Below are 24,051 nucleotides of genomic sequence, written 5' to 3'. Positions count from 1 at the left end.
GCCATCTACTGGACTGGAGTGTGGATCGGGATGCTAAATACATCACATACATTTTAAAACTAAAATAACCAAAACAAAAATAAATAAAATAAATTCTCTCTATTAATTTCGTCTTTTTAAGGTACCTGAACAAAAATAAGATAAGGAAGTGGAAAGTCCTGTAGCTAATACGTAACAGTTCCGCCTTCTTTGTCTTTTCCGCCAGTAGTTATAATATCCGACTGATGATCACGTGACTTGTTATCGGCTACACTGATGCACTAATTTTGATATAGCTGGAAAAAAACACATAATCCTAGCTTTATTTATTTTGATCAAAACCCATCTTTTTTTCCCCAAATTGCTGTGTTTCTATTAAGTTGATTTATTTGCTTAATTCCGTGGATTTTGTGCAATTCTAAGGTCAAAACAGCAGCTAACTACTGGGTTTCTTTAAAATTGTTTGAAATAATTTGAAAAATAGACTGAATTTAATGCACCGATAACTACGATCAACTGGAATGGATTTGTGATTGAACTGAACTTTGTCAAGATGACATTGTGAATTGGTGTTTTACAAATAAAAGGAACCAATTTAGGCCAAACATTTAACTGCAAATCCATTAAAAATGTATTTAAATATTGACTCGGTGTCAAACTTCCTATGAGTCGCTCAAAATGAGAAGTTTCTGCTGGAAAGTGCAGAGGAGCTACAAATAGGGTTGAATTTTCTTTGAGTTTTGTAAACAAGGATATATAAAAAATAAGGCTTAAAATAAAAAATATGGCAAATAGTACATGTTCTACAATGCTTTTGCAGTGGCACGATTTATTAAAAATGAGAAGCGGTTTAAAATGTTGCAGAAAACAAACTGGGCAGATGATGTTTGATGGGGAAGGCTGCATTTATTCTGGATTTTGAACATACATAAAACCATATGTGCCACTGTAAGCAAAAATGTGAATATTTACAAGACAAAAAAAAAAAATCAATATTCACAGAAGAATTATAATACAAAGAGGAAAAATCCTTCAGTAACCCTTACAACAACATAACATCCTTTAGAAACGTGAAAGTTTTGAATTTAGCAAAAAAACAGAGGGTTGTTAGATCTGCAAACTGCAGCCACATTCTGAGTTTTAAGGAAATAAACATTAAGAGTGTATCTGCTTGCTCAGCATTTTTCTTCAGTGCATTTCACTTTAGTTTAAAATGTAACTCAGAACTGAAAACGATAAGAAAACCTCAGTTTCGAGGTGTAATCAGAAGATAAATATTGTAGTGTTTGTTTCCACCGCTTCCAAACCAAGGTTCATAACTCACCGAATACCTCAGAACTGAACGCTCCTCCAACTCTGATGGGTTTTCTTTGTTTGTTTGATTTTTTAAAAGATAACCCAAGCAGTAAATTCTGGTTTGTTGTGGGAATTTTTAAGCTGAGGATCCTCAGTCAACTGTTAACAAACCTGGGTCAGGTTCTTACACATTCCAACAACTCCGACATATTTTGAAGGAAAATATGGATGTTTTTCACAAAGTAACAGGTCACCCTCCCCATTCAACCATGTTGCTACAGCTGCAGTTTGCCACTAGATGTCACTACAACCTGCACCACGTACCTCTAAAAACAGCTTTATGCTGTCCTACTTCTATATTCTTCTAAACAAACTTTAATGCACTACCACCTTTTAGTCACTGAACTGATTTTTTAAATAATCCATGTATGTTTTCTGCAAAACGGTCTCAGAGCTCATCTACCAACTAGAAAAAATGTTTTACTGGATGAAAAATGGTAAAAATAAACAAGTTATTTCCTTCCCAACCAACTTTGTGCTGAAAAAGCAACTTAACGATTCCAGCAGCATTTCAGGAAGCCCATGTTTATTTATGTAAGGTGCTATGAAAGCTGAGTTCGATTTACATCAACCAAACTGTTCATAAATCCAGGTTTAAACATAAATTTGTAGACTTTCAAACTGAAAGCTGGAGTTTATAAATGCAACTTGGAACTGCAGGTGTAACTCCTGACTGAAGGGCTGCTTGAAAATGTCGTAAATAGTGTTTATGAATGTAGCCTGATGTTTAAAACAGAGATTAGAAATTAGATAGGTGATAAAAAGCCACACTGATCCACTGATTTGCAAACAAACATTATCTCACTGCAACACAATCTCTCCAAAAATTCAAAATGGAGGATCAAACTAAAGCAGGTTGATTCAAGTTTAGCTCTAGAACCAGTGTGGTGGTAAAAACAATTATTATTCATCCTGCTGTGAGAAAAAATATTACTTTTTGTCTTCCTGTTGTTGGACAATGCCATCGCCACCTAGTGGTCAGGTTTGATCATTTCAGGCAAAAGTGGCTGCGTAAAGTAGACGCGTTTCTGTGCTTTGATAGTAAAATGGAGGAGGGCGACCAGTTGACTGAAAGTACGATTTCCAACGGTAAACACTTATAAACAAAGTTAATCCTCTTCAACACGAGATTCTCTGCATCTTGTAAAACTCTCCCAACCTTCGGAGGTGAAAGTTGAAAGTCTCGTTCGCTAGCAGAGATTTTATTCCCACACAAACAGAATTTTTTTTGATGAAATACAGAAACTGTTTCAGTTGTGTTGTGCAGACAGCGGTGCTGCTCACCTCGACGGACCAGAAAGCAAAAAATAAAAAAACAATGAAAAAACAAAAACGAAATCCCGAAAAATATTAATTGCAGATAGCAGCTAGTTTAATAAACAGTTTCTGTTCCCTCCGTCGGGAGAAGAAGAAGATGGTGGCCAGGCGGCGGTTCACCCCAGCAGCAGACCCGACAGCGCGTTCAGGTCTCTCATGTACGGGTTGTCGCTGAGGATCCGGTCGATCCGCTGCTTCTGCTCAGGAAAGATATCGTACAGCTTCCTCTTCAGCTCCAACGTCTCCCCCGGCGACCGCTGCGGCGGCGGGGCGGGCGACGGCGAGGGAGAGCGGCGCGGCGGGTGCCACTCGGGCGGCCCAGAGTGCGGCCAGTGTGCGGTGGGGTGGGCCGTCAGGGAGGCGGGGTTACGCAGAGTCTGGACGTTAACAAGCGGCTGCTGCTGGGACGAGGCCCGGAAATCCGGAGGGGGGAACAGCGGCGGTGAAACTCTCCTGGAGAGAGAAGAAGAAGAAACAGGCTGCAGATAAATCCCAAACAATCAGAGTCACAGATCCACATCGCATGACTCACCTGCTGTCTTTCCGCAGGAAGTCGTCCAGGTGGGGTCCGTCTTTTCCAAGCGGGTCGTCGGGAATCATGAAGTGATCCTCAACGAAGGTAAACTGAAGAAGCCTGTCAGGAAACACAAAGTGCAGCGTTCACACAAATGAAACAGGATTTGTTTTAAAAATTAAGTATTCAAAAACTAACAGCAATTTCTAGAGGGGAGCTTTTATGCTTCCTTTTTCTGGCTAGGACAGGTCTGTTTCAGCGCCTCTGCCACTTTAAATCCAAATAATCTGCTGCCGGCCAAATCAAAGTTTACACTCACAGGTAGGGATGGGCATTTACAGTATTGTCATTTATCGTGAAAAGTAAGCAACAGAGCAGTATTGTAAAAAGTCCAAGACTGTTTGACTCTTTAAAATAAATATCACATTCAGTAGAATTTCCTATAAAATATCCCCAGAAAACTCGTTTGGTTTTCTCGTGCTCATCTTGATGTAATACACAAACCAACCAGTAGGTGGTGAGGAAATCACACAGAAAATAAGATTTCAAAGTTTCTGCAGCTGAGTTTAGGATTTAAACGTTGAATAAATAACAGCTGTTAACACTCACATTTTTCAGCAAAGCTATTTACATTGCCATGTCTATTTAAATGTTTCACCACAAAACTAGGAATAATTAACATTTAAGATTTATTTTGATGAAAAATTATTTTGTTCTCTGGTCTGTAAATGAATCTAAGAAACATTGATCGTCTCCAATTAAAAAATAATTTTACGTTCTATTAAATTTTAATAAAAATGTGACTTAAATGAAAAGACAAATAGAAAATGTGCCACTGATATTATGGAATACACTAAACAATAGAATATTTTACTAATAAGAACAAGTTCCTGTGATGATTCTGTTCCCTGTTTCTCAGAGAAACCTTTTCAGTAAAGCTAGACAAGCTATAAATCTTTATTAGTCAGCTGCGTCGCTGGACTTTCCAGCACCTTTTCAGAGTAATGAAACACGTCAGCGTCTGACGAACTGAACTCTACAAATCCCAACCAATCACCTCTCTTGAATGATGCGACGCCATGTGTCCGAGGTGTCAACAAAGTCCCGCAGGTTGTCGTTAGTGACGATTATCCCGTCTGTCTTCTCTGCTAGGTGGAGCAGGAACCTGAAAAACAAGGAAAGAGAGACGGAGCGGATTGTTTGGATTAGACACTCAGGATTTTCCTGGCGTTCAAAGGTCAGACATTTCCAGAGCGGAGAGGAAAACCTGAAGAGCTCAGTCAGGATCCTGTTTCAGTCTGGAGGCATTTATGACACAATCTGACCTCAAGTGGAACCGGTAAACTTTCAGAGATATTTCCAGAATTTCCTCAAATATCTGTTCAGTGCCAATGCTTCAAATTTAAGAGATTTAACAAAAGGACGAGGCTTTTCTCGATCATTTGTAGACCACCTGAAAAACTTGAATAAAAGTTTCATTTGAGTTTTCTTCCACCAGATTTTCCCGTTTACAGAGAAATAAATTAGCTTCTTATGCTAGCTACACTTTACCTCATTTTAGCTTATTTCATTTTTCTATGTTGCTAGCTTACTTTTTCTAGGTTTAGCCCTTTATTGTTCTTTGTTTACACAATTTAACTTTATCTTATCGCTTAGTTCATATTGGTAGTTTAGCATGGTTAGGGTAGCCAACTTAATGTTTTCTATGTAGGTTTACATGCGTTTCTGTGCTTTTTAAGCCATTTTTATGGTGGAAAATGAGGTGAAAACGTTTTTTTTATTTTTACCTGTCGTCATGTGAAGATATTCTCTGGCCGCAGACTTCTCTGGAGGGGGTGAAGGACAGCAGCCGCAGGTCTTCCAGCTGGTTTAGAAAGTGTTGCTCTGCAATAAAAAGAAATTTACGGATCAGAACCAGATATTTGGAGTCAAATGATGATCTGGAGTCTTTGAGTAATTTAAAAATGTCCCTGAATTTGGGGTTTATGAAAAGAGGTTTGTAATATTCCGTATTTTGGCAAATACAAGGCCAGTATCTCCAACATTGATATCGTTTCTTTTTATTATTTTTGTTTAAATTTAAAATAGAAATAAACCAAACTTAAAGGTGTTGCCTAATCATTTTAAGAACACATTAATAAGATAAGAGAGAAATAATAATAATAATTTATGTTCTTTTTTTTATCCAAATAATTATCAAATCTGGAAAATCTAAAACTAACCATCAATCTTACCTCTAGTATCGATCAGATACTGAAACCAACTTGGTATCAATATTATCATTAAGGGCTGGAAGAAACGGCTGAAGACTTATATCAGTCGATATCAATAATTATTGATCAGGTTGTTGTTTTAAATACCTGAATTACTGACCTTTCCTGTTTTAACTGTAGTTTTCACACCACATCTTCTTTTTTTTTAATTACTCTTAGGCAGTTATGAGGCAAAACCTGATACTGCTGCTGTACAAGTTACTTAACAAGCTGTTGCTAGGCAACCAAAGAACAACTTCCCACTTTGGTTACCTAGCAACCTTGAGTCTGACCAGCTAAAGTCTTTCTTTTCTTTAATTCCCAACATGCTATAAATATCGATTATTGAATATTCTATTGCACATATTATCTACCGATATTAATCGCGATACATATTGTTATTGATTTATTGTCCAGCCTTATTGCCTATATAATAAAAAGGTAAACCCTACTTACTTTTGTACTTTTTTGTAATTATTTTTGGTAAAAGAAAATTGGAATCAAGTAGTTTTCTGATAATGTAAATTTCAAAATAATTCTAAGATAAAGAGTTTCAAGAGTCTAGATTCCATCATCGTTGCAATATATATATATATATATATATATATATATATATATATATATATATATATATATATATATATATATATATATATATAAAGCACCTTTCTGTGTTTAGTTTTGAACTTTAAGGGTTTTGAACTTTAAGGTGAGCGTCAGGTTTACCTGTAGCGAGTCGGTCTCTCTTCTGACGCCACTGTGGAACGAACACGGTGATCTCCCTGTGGCCTCTTCGCCAGAACATTTCCACGGCCAGAGCAATGCCGCGGCACGAAAAGAACCGGTGAAGGCCATGACTAGAAAAAAAAATAAAATAAAATAAAACTTCAAAACAATGTAAAAAGATGCAATGCAGTAGGTCTGAAGCTAATGGTTATTTTAGTTTTCTATTAATATGACAAATTCTGCAGATTTTTTATTTAATCTCTTAAACTTGTTGATGTGGAAAAATTACAATAAGGTCACATCTACTAGTTGTATTGCTATATATTTATTCCAAGTTCCTGTACATTCCCACCAAGTTTTGACTATTTGGGTTACTTATACAAGGTTGGACGTCGTTTTTCACCAGTCTGTTTCCCATGCTGTAGATCTCTTATCCTTTTTGTATAAAACTCGTGTGTTGTTGCTTTTCATCCAGACTTGCTTCATTATTGATTGTCCTACGAACTCTCTGAGTTGTGCACAATTCATGAATAAACCTGACTGAGTGATTTTACCTGAACAGTGCTTGGAAATAGTTTTTTTTCCATGACACTTGTTTTGTAACATAGCATTCCTTTAGAAATTTAAGAATTCATGATAAGAATTTTGAACATCATTAATGATGTTTAATACACATTTAGCAGAAGTTTTCTTTAATTTCAGATGCAACTTTGTACAAGTGTGGGGAGAAAAAAAAACTGAATCAGAGAAAACAGAAGCTCAAAAAGGGTAAATCTATTTAATTCAGCGGTGAAACATACGAGTCTTGCTTTGCTTTGCAGAAATTCACCTGAATGCACAAACATCTGTGACTATGATGCAATCAGAAACAACAAACCCAAACATTTTAAAGATTAGCAACAACTTAAAAAAAACACAGGCTTTTATTAGCCTCTACAAAACTTCCAGGAGACACAATTTAAACCATCAGTTGGCACAAAATGTTGCCGGTGACGTTCACAAACTGCAAGCGGACGTCAGACGGCTCCAATTAAACATGTTGGTAGATAGGGCAACAAAAACCACAACGCAAACAACCAGCAGCGGCAGCCCAGATGAGAAACTCCCTGAGCAGGAAGCTGCAGACAGATCGCACAACTATAGACATTATCACAGCCAGCAGATCTCTGGTGCTGTTCATCAGGCCCAAACCACCAAACCAATACGTGTCAGGGATTTTTCTTTTTGCTTGTTTGAGCAGCAATGTTTGACAGTTAAAAATAGCACAAAGTTTCTTTCATCACTGATGGATATTTCAGGTACAATGATTTTTAAAAAAATCCTGGAGGCAAATTAGCTGCCTCAAAAATGTATTAAATATTGTGTAATAATAATAAATACTGTTAAGCTATTCAGCGCAGTGTGGTCTGGCCGGAAGGTTATTTATGTTGCACAACTTCGCTCTTCCGTCTGCTAACGCCTACACGTTGACGCAAGTATGCTAGGCACTATTTTTAGCTGTGGAGGAAGATGTAGGCCTGTCACAATAACAAATGTTTCTGGACGATATGGTTGCAACCAACAATTTCAATTAACGATTATTTTATTAATCGATTATTCAGATGATTAATTGGATAAAATAGATGGCCACATTCTGCAAATTTTTCATTTAACCAATTAAGAGTTTTTTTTCTTTATATAACAGACAAATATAAAAAGATGCAAACAAGCAAATGATTTAATTCCTTTTCTAAATAAGAAAACTTTTTAAAAAATGTGTTGTCAGCTTTCATTTAATGAACGCTGGAGCTTTTGAAGCAAAAGATGAATCTGCAGCTAAAAAATGCTTCTAACATTAAAAGGTAAAAATTTCAGCCTTTTTTACTTATGAATACGGTGTAGAGCTGATCTGTTGATTATTTTAAAAACAATTAATGAGATTAGTTGTGATTAATCATCAACTAACTTAGTAATCTGATCAAATATGATTTTTTTTTTTGCATTAACCAATTAATAATTGGATAGCAAAAGAAGTTTTTTTTTTAGATTCAAGTGAATCTTAAACTATGCAGTTTCGTCTGAAACATACTCTCAGAAGTTAAAGTTTTTGAATTAAAATTCCTCCTCGTCATGAGAATATCTCTCCCTTCTGCGCTGGTTCTTTCCCTTTCTGCTCGGGTTACTATCGGGTTTACAGATCTGGACTCACGTGAGCTGTGGTTTTACAGAGACACATGCAAGCAGCCTGAACAGCTTAGTGACGCCACAAACAATATTTAGCAGCTTTCCTTCCAAGCTGATGTTACGCGGCCAAAATAGCAACCGAGGAGGAAGATTATTGGGACTTTTGGGGCAAACGGTGATGCAACGAGTTATAAAGCTGCAGCAGAAACAGGCACTAAAACATGGCAGATGCTGAAATCATAAACTAAAGAGATAAAAAAAAAATCCAACTTGAAATCTGACAAAGTTGCTGCTGAGACTGATGATACTGATCAGGGGGAAACATTACAGACCCGTTTCACTTTTCCTGGTGTTTGCAACTCTGTACAAACATGTCAGAGTATAAACAGGGGGCAGACAGACGTGGATCATTTTCAGCCAGGGGTCAATATATGCAAAGAGCAGGGAAGTTCCCACAGCTGCTGAGAGAGAAAGTGATGAATGACATGAAAGCGGGGGTAAAACGTGTAATAACCACCAAACTCTGTCGTAACGCAACCCAAGGAGGGAAAATGGCTCAACCTCGTTTGAATAATTTTAAATATTTGTTTTTAGGATCAGGGCATGTCCTGGTCTGTAAACCTTCACTGGGACGTTTTAAACAAAATAAAAATATTTTTGAATTATTATTTAGTGATAAACTCTCAATAATTCAGATTTTATTAAAAAAATTCTGACAGATTTGATCATTGAAGAGGTTATTTCTAACTAGGGGTGAAACGATTAATCAGAATAATCATGATTAATCAACTAATCGTTAACTGGAGTACAAGAATTCAAAAAAAGCCACTTGCTAAAAAAAATTACACACTCAAAGCAGTAATTAAGCAAAAGCTGTACTAAAAATAAATACATTTAGCATTTAAGATGAAAAAAGAACCTTCTCTGAACACCACACTCAAAGCATTAATTCATTGTTTTTATCCAATTAATCACCAAAATAATTGATAAAATATCTTCAGACCTTTACCATGGAGAGAACAACTGTAGAAGTAAATATCAAGGCGGACCTTTTTATTTTGTGCTGGAAGAAACTGTTTACATAAATCACATCTGGACTTTGCTATTTTAAAAAGATTTACTCTGTTAAACTAGTACTTTTCCATCAATATTAAAGAATAATTAACTTAAAACAAGCTCTTATATCTTGCTGAAAAGCTACTTATAAGTTAGTTTTGATTTATTTCAAGTGTACTAAGATATTTGCACCAAAATATTTGGTAACACTTGGTGTTTTTGCAGTGTACTGAGGGTTGTTAGAGTAAATGGGGTTGAAAATAAATGGATGAGATACTTTCTGCTATTTATTCATCACATAAAATCCCAGTGAAACACATTAGTGTTGTAAGAAAAACAGGCACAACCGAACTGCTGGTCATGTTGAAACATTCGGCTGAGTCAGAGGTGCATTATGGGTACAGTTCGGGTAAAGCCGGAGGAAGGAAGGAAGAAACCAGAACGTGAAAGGAAGTAGTTGCACAAGTGAAGAGTCAGGATAAGGTCATGCAGGATGAAGACCGAACCCGTAAATCAAAGTGAAAGCAAAAACTCCTTTTATCTTCATCTGCACATCAAGTTTGGGACAAACAACTTCTGGATCAATCAGAGATTGAAATCGCTGATTTTCTTTTTGTTACTAGAAAAGGTATTTTGTTCTGAGAAACACCTCCGTAACGAGCCGCCCTCGCTTCGACATGGTGCTACAGCTGCTCTGAGGCCTGCTCACAGTCATACCCAAACACGATGAGTCATGTGAACATGTGAAGGCGTGGGCGCGCCAACGACGCCGGGGTGGTAGCACAGACCTGCACGCGTGGTTTTGTGTGGCGCGTGCGTGAAGCGGCGATGGTGCTGATGGGAAGGGTGGCGGCTTCACGAGTCAAAAGGAGAACATGTAGTACGCGGAGTGGGACGTGACACCAACTTAACACAGAATCGATTTGTCATCGGATGAATTGCAGCTTCACACAGATTCTTAAATTATTAAAAAAAATAAATAAATCAAACTAAAACTGATTCTGATTAAATATCAACATGAGCCGGTTATGACTGGCACTTATTACCAACATTTACTCCCTTCTTTGTTTTTGTATTATCTCAGAAAACGAGGACTGACTCAAGAAAATCTCAATTTCAGCCAAAAAAAAGCCAATGACTGATCGCTTATGGTGTGCCAGTAACTCCTGTTTACACCTGAACCACAGCGGTATCACATTTATCACCCCAAAGGTGAGGGAGGTGAACAATTCTTATCAAAATGTTAGTCACGATTTTTCTTAAAAAGTGTAACCAGATTGTGATTCTGTCACAAAAATTCTTAGTTGAGGTTGTTGCTAACAATTCTTAATCCACTTAAGGCTTTTTTATACAATATTAGAAATACAGAAAACGACTTGATTCCGTTTTTAAACAAAAAAATATTTTTGTATATGTTTGATTATTTGTAGCAAAGGATGAATCTGCATATAAAAAAGGCTCAGATTTTCCTCTGACTTAACATCAACACATGAAGATGCTAATCTGTCAACTGTAGATTTTTATTTTACTACTTTGTACCAAGTACTACTCTGACTGTATCATTCTTTCAATAAAAAGCCTTTTTTGAGTCTGTATTCTCTAGTTAATGATTGATTGGTTGACAATTATTTCAATAACTGATTAATCACAATTAAGCCGATTAATCATTTCTTAAAATAATCAATAATACACTGTATTGATGTTACGTTGAACAGAAAGGACTGAGATTTTCACAAGTATTTAATAATTGATGCTAGAAGTATTTAATAGCTGCAGATGCTATAAATGATCAAACATACACTTAAGAATAAAGTATTAGTCAATGAAATGTTTTATTTTCTTATTTCATAAAACTGATTTGTTTATTTTCATCTTTTAACGTATTTCTAATATTGTATAAAAAAGGCTTAAATGGTTTAACAAAAAATTTGCAGAATCTGGGATTTTCCCCCGATTAATAGTCAGAATAATCGATTAATTTACAACTAAAATAACTGTAAGTTTCAGGCCTACTGTAATGGTTTATTTTCAATACACACATGTCAGTATTCTTTATTTATTGTCAATCATACGAGATTTTATCTGGCAGGAAAAGGAGCCCACATTTCTCCTCCAGTTCATCATCTCAAGAGTTTTGTGGCGACTCAACCCTTAAAGGACCGAAAGTGACCAAGAACTGAGAGGCTGTGCAGACTCACGCCATCGCCACGTTACTGCCGTCTATAATGATGTGCCTGAGGTCCGGGTTCCCCCGCTCGTTCGGCAGGTTCAAGGTGAACTGGGTCCGCAGCGACTGGTGGAACCGAGCCAGGCCGGTGACCGGGGGGGCTGGCGGGTCGTTGGTAGGCGGGGTCCGGGCCACGCCGCCCTGGAAGTTCACGTGGCTGATGGTCTGGTAGGCAGAGGCTGCGGTCCGGTTGATGGGCTGAGCCGACTGGGAAGGAAACACACAATGAGGGGTGGGAACTCAGAGCAGCAGCTCATCCTCAGCTTTGTTCAGTCAAATCTGGGTGAAAATAACACCACAAAACATTTAAAAAACTAATAAAAAGGTAAAAAAAACCCAGAGTAATTACCAAGACTGGAGTCGTGTAAAACTACAGAATTAAAAAGAACAAAAGCTCAACTAGTCTAGGTCCAACTTAGTTCTACTTAATGTAATTATATAAATAATATCTTATCACAAGTCATTTTTAACGTGTTGTAATAGAAAATCTATTTTTATTATTGATTTTTTTCCATCCTGGTTATTTTTAAAAATCAAGCTAATTCATTCAGATGTTTAAAAAAAAGCTAAATAAACTCCAGTTAAAGGCGCATTTCTAGCGTTAGCGAGAGAAATTTTTATATTTTACCAAAGACAAATAAGAAATCCTACAACCGCTAAAACCTGACACAACTCCAATTTTTGTTTACATTTCAAAAAAGTAAAAAAGTAAGTTACGCTCAAGTTCTTCTTCAGAGGTTTCAGTAGGAAGGAGCAGCGCCCCTACAGGCGAGGAGGGGAACATGTTTTCACTCAGTTCAGTATGACAGAGAACCGCAGCAGATAAAAATATATCAATGTTGTATTTTTGGTCTCAATTAAACTGAGTCTACCAAACTGTCAGGTGTGAAGACGCCTTCAATCACTTTTCATAGTACTTAGTAAAACTGGAGTACGAGTCAGTGGCCGATTTGCTATAAATGGACCAACAGGGTAGCATCTTTTACGGCATAACTACAATCAAAACCTCAGCACTGAAAAGACACAAAATCTTACCAAGTATTTTTGTGAATATTTTATTATACTTAAAATAAGAAAAACTAAATTACAAGTCATTTTTTTATCAAGATGGCAGAGCTTGTTTGAAGTCAATAACTCTTTAATATTGATGAAAACGTACTTAATCCATTGGCAGATATATTTACTTATAACAAGACATTTTCCCCCTGTTGTTAGTGAAATAATCTGCCAAGGGAATAAGACCTTTTTCATCAATATTAAGGAATTATTTACCTAAAACAAGCTCCTGTTTCTTGGTGAAAAGTTACCTATGAGTTAGTTTTGTATCAAAGTGTACAAAGATATTTGCACTACAAACTACACAAAAATACTTGGTAAAATGGTGTTTGTGCCGTGCCTGATCCTGGACTGGATGGAGAAATTAACACATATTCCAACAAAAACAAACAAACAGAAACTCACGCTGGGAGTTGAAGCCAGAGAGGCGTTACTCAGCCACTGCGGCGTGCTGCGCAGCGTCGTAAGGCTCTCCACCTTCACCGGTCCGCCCAAAGTTTGAGTCCCGCATCGAGACAGGTAGTCCCGCTGCGTGACTCCGCCCCCTCCCCGCGCCAGGTAGTCTGTTCGGGATCCGGACTGCGTGGGGTCAGGGTGCGGCATCGTCATTATCCGGGACATTCGACCGTCTGCCGTTTTGGCGCTGGTGGGGATGATGTTGTCGTCATCGTCGATCGTAATCACCTCGTAGTTCCCCGCTCCGCCCTGAGCACTGGAGCTTCTCTTGATTGTGATGGCCTAAAAATGATGTAATACACAGTAAATACATGTTTATTTATGTAAACAGATCCAATCAAGGTAATCTCCAACACGAAATATTGTTACTATAAAGTTTACGTGTGGAGATTAAAGTCTGGAAGCAGCACAAATTTTTTATTTTTCTCTGCAGAGCTGCTGAAACACTGAATTTCTTTAAATCAAAACTAAAACCCCCATTTGTTTAATGGGGTGCACGAATTTATCAGCAAGCTCATTTACTGGAGCTGATTTAATTAATTTTGGGAGATCTGTGATCCATTAATACTTAAATGTGAAGCCGATCTATCTACCTCAACAAAGGTCTAGAAATCAACCACCGTCCTCTTCTGCTCTGCAGTGAGAGGTTTGACTGACAGACCGGCCCACCAGGTCAGATAAAAAAAATTAAGTATCGGCCAAAATCGGAATAAGCAGGTCAGACTTTGGTAATCGGAAATCGGCCAAAGAACTGCAATTGGTGCACGTCTAGTCTGTAGATCTCTTAAACCCAAGTAAAATATTCAAGATCCGTTCATGGTTTGACAACATTTATTATAGTCTAGAGTGATTCTTTATTGTCCCTTAATAACAAAATGTATTGGTATCAACAGGAAATTGATAGATTAATGGAAGCTTTAAAACGTATGGATTGTGCTGTAATGGCCTGAAACGAGGATTATGGGATTATTTGTGGTTTAATGTGAGATTACCTGCTGAGTGCTCGTCTCACTGCCACTGCACTTCCGCCGGTGTCCCAACCCGTTGCTGCTTCCTCCTCGCTGGCTCGGCTTTATGTTCTCTTTTGATCTCCCAGAGTCTCCCAGCTCCCGCTCCTTTTCCCTTTTACCCATTGACGAGGTCGACGAAGACGAGGAGGAAGAGGGGCAGAGGGTGTCAGCGGGACGCACGGAGTTCATTTGTCTCTCTCTGTCCCCTACTTTGCAGTCCTGATCACAACGTTTGGTTTCTTCAACTATTTTCTCCAGGATTAGAAAGGTGTCCTCCGTCTGCCCCGTCGCCTTGACGACGCGCTCCACCACTTCCTGCTGGTAGCCCATGGTTCTGGAAAGGAAAAGTAGATCTCACAAGGTAGCTACAACTTTTAAATGGCACCCACAGTAAAACTCAAGCACTTAAATTAAATAATTTGTTACCGTTATTAATTATGTTTTGTGGTAGTGTGCTATATTTTACAGCAGGGACAAAGTTAACTACAATTTTAGGTTTTGAAATGTCTCTCTCACCTTATACAGAGAACAAATTTGGTGCACTGTACAAGATTATACTCGCATAAACTAATTCAAATTCAAAAACCCTTTATTGATCCCAAAGGAAAATTAAATGTTATAACTCATATAAATTCAAATTAATTAATAAATTAATTAAAATCCAGAGTCCCTTGGCAAGTTACAAAAACAGATTTAAACATCTCTTCCAGTAGACTGAAAGCGCTGGAGCTCAGCTTGGGTTGCTAGGTAACGGGCGGAACTCTGCTGGGGTTGCTAGGTAACGGGCTGCGCTGTGTTGGGTTTAGTAGGCAAGGGGCCGTTCCTACTTTTAAAAGGTTTTTGACACCAAAAACATGAACTTGTTGCCAAACAATGACTGGGTGTTTTTGTTTTTAAAAGCAGCTGAAACCCAAATGGAAAAACAGAAATGTGCAAGGTGTGAATTTCCCTTTAGAGGTTTACCTGAAAAAGTTCACCAGGCAGCGGAGGTTGGTTTCCGGGCTGACGGCCTCACCATCGTCTGGTACGGCCTCGCCGGACTCCTGTGTGATCGGACCGGCCACTGTGTTCGCTTTCCCTGAGTAGCAGGAGGAGGAGAGCGTGGAGGAAGCAGACGGGGTTTTGGACCTGCAGCTGCTGCCGGCGCCCCGGACCTCCCTGTCCCGAGGTCGCTCTCTTGCCGTCCTCTCTGGCGACTCCTCCTTCCGTTCCAGGGAGTACTGTCTCTTTGTGTCCCGAGTCTCGCTCTCGGACGAGCGCCGCTTGTGTGAGGGTCGGGTACCGTTGAGCAGGACCGCCTCTGGACCCAAACCCACTTTCACGCCTGCGCAGACGGATGCCGCCACCGGACCGCCTTTCTCCTCGAAGCTGGTGTCCAGGATGCGGTTGGAGAGCTCTGTCACCGGAGTGCTGCTCTGTGAGCGGTCCTGGTCAACCTCCGCCATGCTGGGAAGCAGCGCCTGGTTGACCTGATAGTGGGAATAAAAATTATACACTGAAAAAACAGAAAATACCACCAGGTATTTTTGGTCCAGTTTTGTCTTATCTCAAGACAAAACTGGACTAGAAACTAGCTCACTTTTGAGAACAAATGCAGCTAATTTGAGCCATAGAGCAAAAACTGAAAGGGTTAATTGTGATTAATTGATTACTGAAATATTCATCAACTAACTCAGTAATTCATTAATCATTGAATAGAGTAAACAGACTCAAAAATCTATCCAGAGGAAGGGCTTTAGACGCTCAACCTGAAAGCTAACTAAGCTGGGTTGGTGGCCCATCAACTAACTCACTCACTCTTTGGTTACCTAGCAACAACTTGCTGGGTAATAAGAACTTTCAAGTTCCCTCCAAATTTGGTTGCCTAGCAACAACCTGCACAGTAACGTGCACAGCAGCAGTTTCTGTTTTCCTCATAACTGCATAAAAATAAAAATGTTGTGGAAACTGTGGATAAAACGGGAGGTTATGCCAACAGTTTGGTATTATTTAAGATATCTAAAACAAAACAAAAAAGATTAATGATATTCTATCGTGATAAGTTTTTTAGCCATGTCGTCCAGGCCTGACTCAGCTGCAGAAATAAATCGACCTTTTGATGATTTTCTCATTTATTGTGTAAATACAAACATGCATTTTTTCCCTAGAAGCGAAAATCCTAGATCATATGGATTTAACCAACCAGAGCCGATGTGTTTGTGCTGGTGGGGCTGTGAACCAGTCCCAGTAACTCCTCCTTCAGGGCACTGGGCAGCAGCAGGAGCTCCATGGTGTATTTATCATCTCTTTCCTCCACGAAGGACTTGAATGCTCGCTTCACCGCCGATTCTCTGTCACTTGGCAGACTCTTCTTCTCCTGCACAGAAAACCCAAACAAATGAAGAAAAAACACAAATAATTGCCAACTTAGAAACTTTCATTAACGTAATTTCACCAGTCCTACTTGGAAGAGAGCAACAAACTGCTGAACTCTGCTTTGCGCCATCACAACAGGCTCAGCTCGGCCCACCAGCCACAGACGGCCCGGCTCCGGCACCAGAACCTCGGCGCTGGTGTCCCGTATGAGCCTGTCCAGGAAGAGGCCTCGGGCTCCGGCGAAGATGCAGTGCATATCCGTGGGATAGTGCTCCTCTTTCTGCAGCTCCGGGTCGCAGAGCCCTCGAATATACTCCTTCAGAGAAAAACCAAAAACATTAATGCTGCAGCTTACGGCTCTTTTAGTGATCAAGTATTTTGGCGACTCATCCGATAAAATAATATATTAGAAAAGATAACTCATTCAATTCCTTTTTTAAATTAGAAAATTTACATTTTATTGCCTAAAGTGCAACAATATATTATTCCTTTGATGATTTGAAGCAAAGGATGCATCTGCAGCTAAAAAAATACTAACTAACAACAACATGAGAAAATCTATAACAATAACATTTTCTCTGATTAACCGATTATTAGCTGAATAGCAAAATGTGCTTAAAGGGAACATAATTATTACAAAGTTGTATTTTTCTCTTAAATACAAAATGCATGTTTTTTTTTTGTTTTTGTTTTTTTACAGCTTTACTCCAGGTAACGATTAATCAGCTACTAAATTAGTTAACGATTATTTTAATAATCAATTAATTACGATTAATCTGATTAATCGCTTAATATTTGAAGAGAAAATGGTATTTAATAAGAAATATTCCTCACAGAATTTGAAGCTAAAACAGTGACACTCGACGAGTTTCGGGTAAACCATATTTACAAAGTTTTTTTTAATTAAATACAAAAGATATATATATATTTTTACAGCTTTCGCTTCATTACTGCTCTGACTTTATCATTCTTTCAGCAAATGGCCTCTTTTTGAGTCTTTATATTCCAGTTAACAATTAATCAATTACTAAATTATTTGATGATTATTTTAATAAACGATAAATCACAATTACCGGTAATCGTTTCATCCCTAAAAAGATGGATTTCAAAATCACAAAACAGCAAAATTCTTCATTTTAAGCAAATACAAAAAGAGAAAAATAAAAAAAAAAAGGAAAATGAAAGAAATGTTGGTGGGCATTTGTATTAATTCACGTCACGTGAGGCCGAAACTGAACAATTTGCAATGAATCAGATTCAGATACTCTCCTGGCTGAGGGAGACGTTTGGGTGAATCAGCAGCTTTCTGACTGATAATGTGACACGCCCGTTTAGCATTAATGAAAGACTCGACACGAGGGAAATGAGTCAACAATGACATCAGGAGAGGAGCTCAGGTCTGCGTTAATCAAGAGAAACACGGTGAGGCTGCCTGACTCAGCTTTTACTGAATATCCAAGACTGTTTAAAAGTTAATAAAATTAAAATAAACTTTTGTAGGAGCTGGAAATAATTTTAAAAAATCATCAAGTTCATAAACGTAAAAGATAATAAATTGCATTTACTGAAAATCTCCAACTGAACACTTTACAATAAAATAAACAATTTCATAAAAGTTGTATATAGAAAAAAAAAAACATCAAGTTGACAAAAAAATACAAGCATAAGTATAAATGGTCTTTACTAAAAATTTTAACCTGAAAAAAAAAAAAAAATATATATATATATATATATAAATATATATATACATACATATAATATGTAATAAAACTGAATAAATGAATGTATTACAGGTTAACTAAAAATAAAATTTGTTCTCATAAAATTTTTAGAAAATATAAAATTGATAAAGAAAAATTATCCTTTACTAAAAATCAAAAACGCAACAAAAAATATATCTCAATAAAAGCTGAAAACGTCCGCATTCAAATTTTAATAAAAATATAACATTAAATATAGAATAAATAAAATAATTAGCCTTCACTGATTTTAGCTAGCTAGCTAGATTTGTCAATAACATTGCATTCTGATATTGGCCCAAATTTTCATGTTGTTGCATTTTTTTGTGATAATTTTGATATTGCTGATGAATTTGCAGTAAAATTACCTGGTATATCAGCTTTACCATCGTTGTCTGACGATTTTAGTCTTTTTTTACATATCGTTGATATGTAAAAAGATAAGCAGATAAGCAGAACTGGGCCATCATTAACGACCGATGTTTGTTTGCATCTTGTTGCTGTTCGTGTTTCAAGAGCAGATTTGTCATGTGACATTTGTTTGGGCCTGTGATAGTGATGCAGCACGGGACTGGAACATGTTTGAATGATAGTGATGCAGCACGGGACTGGAACATGTTTGAAGCAGAGAAGCAATGTGGGTATTGTGGTCGCTTTCTTAATGTTTCGAAGAAAATACATGAAGCATCGGTAAATATCAGTTATCAGTCATTACAGCTAAGTTAACATCAGATAAATGACGTTTCCTAACTGAAGCTGAAGTCGTTTTAAAACTTTTGGATACAAAAACTGATTTTAGAGAGTCTGGATAAACAGAAACACTGATGCTAAGCTTTGTAGTAGTAGGAAGCTAAAGTTGTCTGCAGCTCTTCATTGGAGGCTGATGAAATCTCCACTGATTATTATTATTATTATTACCTTAGGTGTGGTCATGTAAACGGCAGATAAAGAAAACCAGAACATAGACTTCCTATGTGGAGATCCCCTGGTTAAAATACGCTCTGAAACTGCAGCTATGGTCAGAAATGATTAGTTAGCATTTAATGTTGCAGAAAATATGTTAAACTGCATCAGCAGCTCCAAAGCAAAAATATATTAAAAAAAAAATCTGCAACATAACTTTACAACAAAGCAACCAACTTTTCACTGGCAACCAAACTGAATACAGAGCTGGAATCAGGCTTTATGAACCTTATAGTCACTGTAAAACATTTATTTCAAACTAAATTGACTTTTTTTGTGGCGAAAATTGTTATTTTTGTCTAATCATCACAGTGTTCAATTTATGCAACTTGTTGAGAGATACTTTACTGACTTCTGTAATCCTTTGTGGTTACACTAAAAAAAGGACAAAACCAATGACATTTAACAGTATTTTAAGTAAAAATACTGTTGGACATTCTCTACTATGAATGTCGCAATAAATCAATCAATTACTTGCATGATAAATTACAAGAAGCTCAATGATTCCCATTTGCATGATTTATTGTTTTTCTCTTTTTGTCCTTTCAAAAACTGGATGACGAAGGTTTTCAGTTACTTTACTAGTCATTTTTTAAAGAATAATTTTGTTTACAGCCTTCATAATTCATTGTATTTGTTGTTTCAGTTGTTTATTTATTTGGGATATTTAAATCAATTTCTACTGCTAAATGTTCATCAGAATGTAAAGTTTATTGTTCTTTGAGAACGTGTTCTTGCATTACTTTGCCATTCACATTACAATACTTGAAAATGATCTCAAAACAACAATATTATTGTTTATTGCAGTAACTTCTGGGAAAATTTATCATCCAGCAAAATTTATTATAGTGACGGGTATAATCTCTACTTTCGAGTAGGAATGCACCAATTGTAATTTTCTAGCTTTCTGGCCGATCATCAACTCCGCTTTTGGCTGGCGCCAATTTTTTTTGTATAGAAAGTTGCAACAAGCAACAAATTAGCAACAGCAAAACAGAACAAGTTGCTGCTTTTCAAACTTTTGCAATAGCAGATAAGACCAGTTTATGATGTGATTATTGGCTGATCACAGACAATGAATAAAAAACAAAAATTAAAAATTTACTAAGGGCAATTTATCCGTGCCATCCTAGTTTCAAGTGTGTCAAAATTAAATGACCCAAAATACTTTTTTTTGTAAAAGTACTAAATTATACTTATATTTACTCAGCATTAAAAAGGACAGCTGATTAAACTTGTTGAAACATGTTTTTTTTTAATATAACTTAAATTGAACATAATTAATTGTTTTCTGCAGTCACTGATGCATTTCACTGAATAAATCATTTCCTATTTCCTTTTGCCAGGTGATGTTTACGAGAAAAGGTTCAGAATGTGTCCTGCAGAGCTACATGAAGGTTAAGTAAAAAACCTTTTATAGTTGGGCATCAGTGTGAAAGGCCATATAATATATATATATATATATATATATATATATATATATATATATATATATATATATATATATATATATATATAACTGTTAGCATGACACAGATATATATACCCTCATATATATATATATATATATATATATATATATATCATCTATTGTTGTGATTCATTACAGAAAACATAAACAGGTCAAATAAAGACAACTCATGAAAAAGGCTTTTACTTGAAACAAAATCTCATTTCCAGCACCTCATTCTTGAAACTAGACATTTAATAACCATCCTTTTGATTCTATTTTAATCAAAATTTTATATATATATATATATATATATATATATATATATATATATATATATATATATATATATATATATATATATATATAGCTTGTTCTTGTTCATTTGGGACAAACTACAACCTTGTACAATGATGATTATCTCCTTATGACTTATCCATTCACATAAAAAACAAATTTTCTGTTTTAATTGAGTTTGTTTTATCAAAGTAAAGCATTTACACATTATTTCATGAGCAGACATGAAGACTAGAGATACAAAGGTTTTTAAAAAGAATAACTTAGTTTTCTGCATCATTAATGTCCACTCTTGCTTTCTGTGCTATTAACAGTAAATCTCCTTTAATGGGGTTTTCCACATCTGTCTCACTTTGTTCTTTGTTTCTACTAAACAATCCAAGCTGGAAGAAGTTGATGGCTAAGAGGAAACGGTAAACAATGCCAAAGAAATTCTGATCATGGTATGATGAGGATTCACTTCTTTTAATTTGGATGTGGGTAAAGTCAACATTGTTACCACCTCCTGCCAAACCACTGGTATTACGCTAACTTCTGGTGGAATCTCAGAAAACTGCTCCAAAACCAAGGGGAAAATAATGCATGCTAACAATAGTAATAGTAGTTGTGTATTTGGAGCTACACAACCTTTCCAATCAAAGCTTGCTTTCCAAATTAGGACAGAAATAAGGAGCAGTAAGTACATGGCTTTTTGGTACAAAGCTATTTTGAGTATGTTTAAACCAAAAAACTGTCAATTTTCTGCCCAAAACACAATTTTGTATACAATATGAAACTCTTGTACAACTCAATAAGTCTGTATCCAATACATAAATAATCCTTGTAGTCAGTCTGGGACAATCACAGCCTGCTTTTTGTGCTCCAATTGCTTAATTTGGGATTAAGCTTTTAGCTGCACTGAATTATTAATGGTTTATTTGTTTGGCCAGGTTGTAGTTTCAGGAATTTGCAGTTTCAGAACAAAATACCCAGAATATAGACCAGTGTTGATAATGACTTAACTGATCAAGCTTTTCTAAAAATATGTAAAGGCTCAGATTTTCATCAAACCCAAAAATAATAAAAGCTCTTTATTTAGAATATGCATCATCACTGTTTTTAGTTAGAAAATCCCATTCTACAGTAATAAATAATAACTTTTTTGTCCTTATTAGTGATCCACTAAACAACAGTTATTCTGACAACTAGCCATTTGCTAAAGATCATGGGTTGAACTTTTGTGGGGGTTTTTTGATTTGTTTTGCCAACATTTGTGATTTTCTGTCTCTTTTCCCAGATATCAATGTAAACTGAGGGACTATCAGGACTGTCTTTCTATATTTATACACAGTCAGTAATATTAAAAAGCTCTAACAGTTGGACCCATTTTCTTTTTACATCAAAATGTTTTGAAAATTTTTAAAACATAGCAGTTCAAATTATCCTAGATGTCATATTAAGCATTGAAACAACTGGTTTTGACAGTCTGTTCTGAAGATTTTTGCTCAGATAACTAAAAAAAAGATCAGTTTTACTTTGAGAGAAAGTGTCCAAAACAGGCTTTTAAAGTTTAGTTATTGTTTATGTAATCAAAATAAGACGGTTTGCTCTGGAAAGACCCTTCCTTTTATCCTCTTGAGCTGGAAACTGTTGAGATATAGACTTGTTTTCAGTTTTTATTTTATTAAGAGCTATCTTCACCTGCTGAAAATCGGAAGATTAGATTATTCTGGTACTGATTGGTGCATCAATACTTCAAAGTCCAAAAAAATAATTAAAACCCTGGAAAACTGCTGATAGATTTTGGGAGATGACAAGAAACTGTAACAGTTGATTTGAGATTTTTAAACACTAAAATAAGACAGAAGAGGAAAATACAAAGAAATAATGATTGTATTAAGATTTTAAACCTAATAGTAAGTGAGATAATAAAGTTAATTGTTTAATTTAAGGTTTTTAAGACACTGAAGTGAGGCAGAGAAGCTGTTGGTCAGAAAAGTTGAGGTTCATGCTATTGACACACACCTGTTCACCAGGGAGTGGTACAGTCGATATGCACTTCAGGTTCCCTTATTTCTGACTAAAAACGGCAACATGTCACAGTGAACTGTTGGTTAATGTAAAGAAACCGACGTGACAGCGTTGGTTTGCGTACAGAAAGGCCGGTTGAAACCCACCTTCGCCTTGGACACGTCGTCTCTGTTGCCCCGGAGCTGCAGCCATATCTGCCGGGATGTTTTGCTGCCGTGCGGCTGTCCTGTGTGGTCCAACAGACCAATAATTGTAAACGTTACTTTAAAAACTTGCTCTACTCGGGGCCTGGCACATTTCAGCTCCTCTTCTTTGTCCTCCAGGACCGTAAACTCGTCCACTGTGGGGGCCTCCGCTTGCTGCCTCCCGGCCGACGCAGGGAGCCTGTTGCCCGGCTGCTCCGGGCACGCAAGCTCGGTGATTCGTCTCATTCCGAGCAGAGGCCGAGTTGTTGACATCCCGCCCTGTCGCTTCTGACCACCGCGCCTCTATATTCAAACCTCCAGGCGCTGCTGGCGGCTTCTGGGAGTTTTCATGGCCTCTTGTCTGCGTTTGTTACAGAGCTGCGACGTAACGTTAACCGCCTCTAACAACATGAACGCGGCGGCAGCAGCTAGCGTTAACAAGTCGGAAGCTCGGTCTGACGTATCCGGAAAGTCCCAGTGATGGCCTCATCAGAGCACGACAGCCCGGCCGAGTGTTGTGTCTTAAGATGATTATCTGCCCAACAGTTAAGAAAATAAAAACTCCGCACAAACTAACCAAATTTCTGACGCCATCCCGATCATTAAATAAGACCACAGATTATTTAAAATGTGAGGATGAAACAAACAAAAATAGGTTTCACATCGGGGTAAAACCACCGCTCTGCCCTCTAGTGGTGAGCAAGTGATACTAGCTTAAGATTGATAAAATACTTTATTAAAGCTGCAGTATGTAACGTTCATAATGTTTTTTGTTGTTGTTTTTTTTACACATTTGTCGTGCCAGATTGGTATAAGACAAACAATCTGGGAAACAAATTGAGCTCCCCTGCCTCGATTTCTGCTTCCACTACAGCTTTTCCCCGTCAGAAGATCTTATTGTGAATGTTCAGGCCAGATAGCATTACAATGATGGATAAAC

The 24,051-nt window shown here is 37.1% G+C and overlaps 1 protein-coding gene across 1 annotated transcript; it reads right to left on the bottom strand.

Annotated features, from left to right (window-relative positions):
• Window positions 1-865: 865 nt before the first annotated feature.
• Window positions 866-23,812, bottom strand: n4bp1 (nedd4 binding protein 1). Its single transcript, XM_044125803.1, has 12 exons — window positions 23,073-23,812; window positions 16,556-16,783; window positions 16,295-16,468; window positions 15,076-15,581; window positions 14,095-14,446; window positions 13,052-13,384; window positions 11,562-11,797; window positions 6,145-6,275; window positions 4,954-5,050; window positions 4,224-4,331; window positions 3,185-3,286; window positions 866-3,105 (listed from the first exon to the last, which is right to left on the bottom strand). The coding sequence occupies exons 1-12, from the start codon at window positions 23,382-23,384 to the stop codon at window positions 2,769-2,771; spliced, it is 2,916 nt and encodes a 971-aa protein (XP_043981738.1). The 5' UTR covers window positions 23,385-23,812; the 3' UTR covers window positions 866-2,768.
• Between the last annotated feature and the right edge of the window lie 239 nt (window positions 23,813-24,051).

The sequence above is a fragment of the Gambusia affinis genome, linkage group LG08 (genome assembly GCF_019740435.1).
Source record: "Gambusia affinis linkage group LG08, SWU_Gaff_1.0, whole genome shotgun sequence".
Taxonomy (NCBI): Eukaryota; Metazoa; Chordata; class Actinopteri; order Cyprinodontiformes; family Poeciliidae; genus Gambusia; species Gambusia affinis.
The sequence above is the reverse complement of the archived record's forward strand: the minus strand, read 5'-3'. Positions and strand labels throughout refer to the sequence as shown.

Coding starts and splice junctions, on each gene's coding strand:
- n4bp1 (XM_044125803.1), bottom strand. CDS start 23,384: ATGTCAACAACTCGGCCTCTGCTCGGAATGAGACGAATCACCGAGCTT. Junction 16,784..23,072: donor ACGACGTGTCCAAGGCGAAG/GTGGGTTTCAAC, acceptor TTTTCTCTGAAG/GAGTATATTCGAGGGCTCTG. Junction 13,385..14,094: donor GTGAGACGAGCACTCAGCAG/GTAATCTCACAT, acceptor CATCATTTTTAG/GCCATCACAATCAAGAGAAG.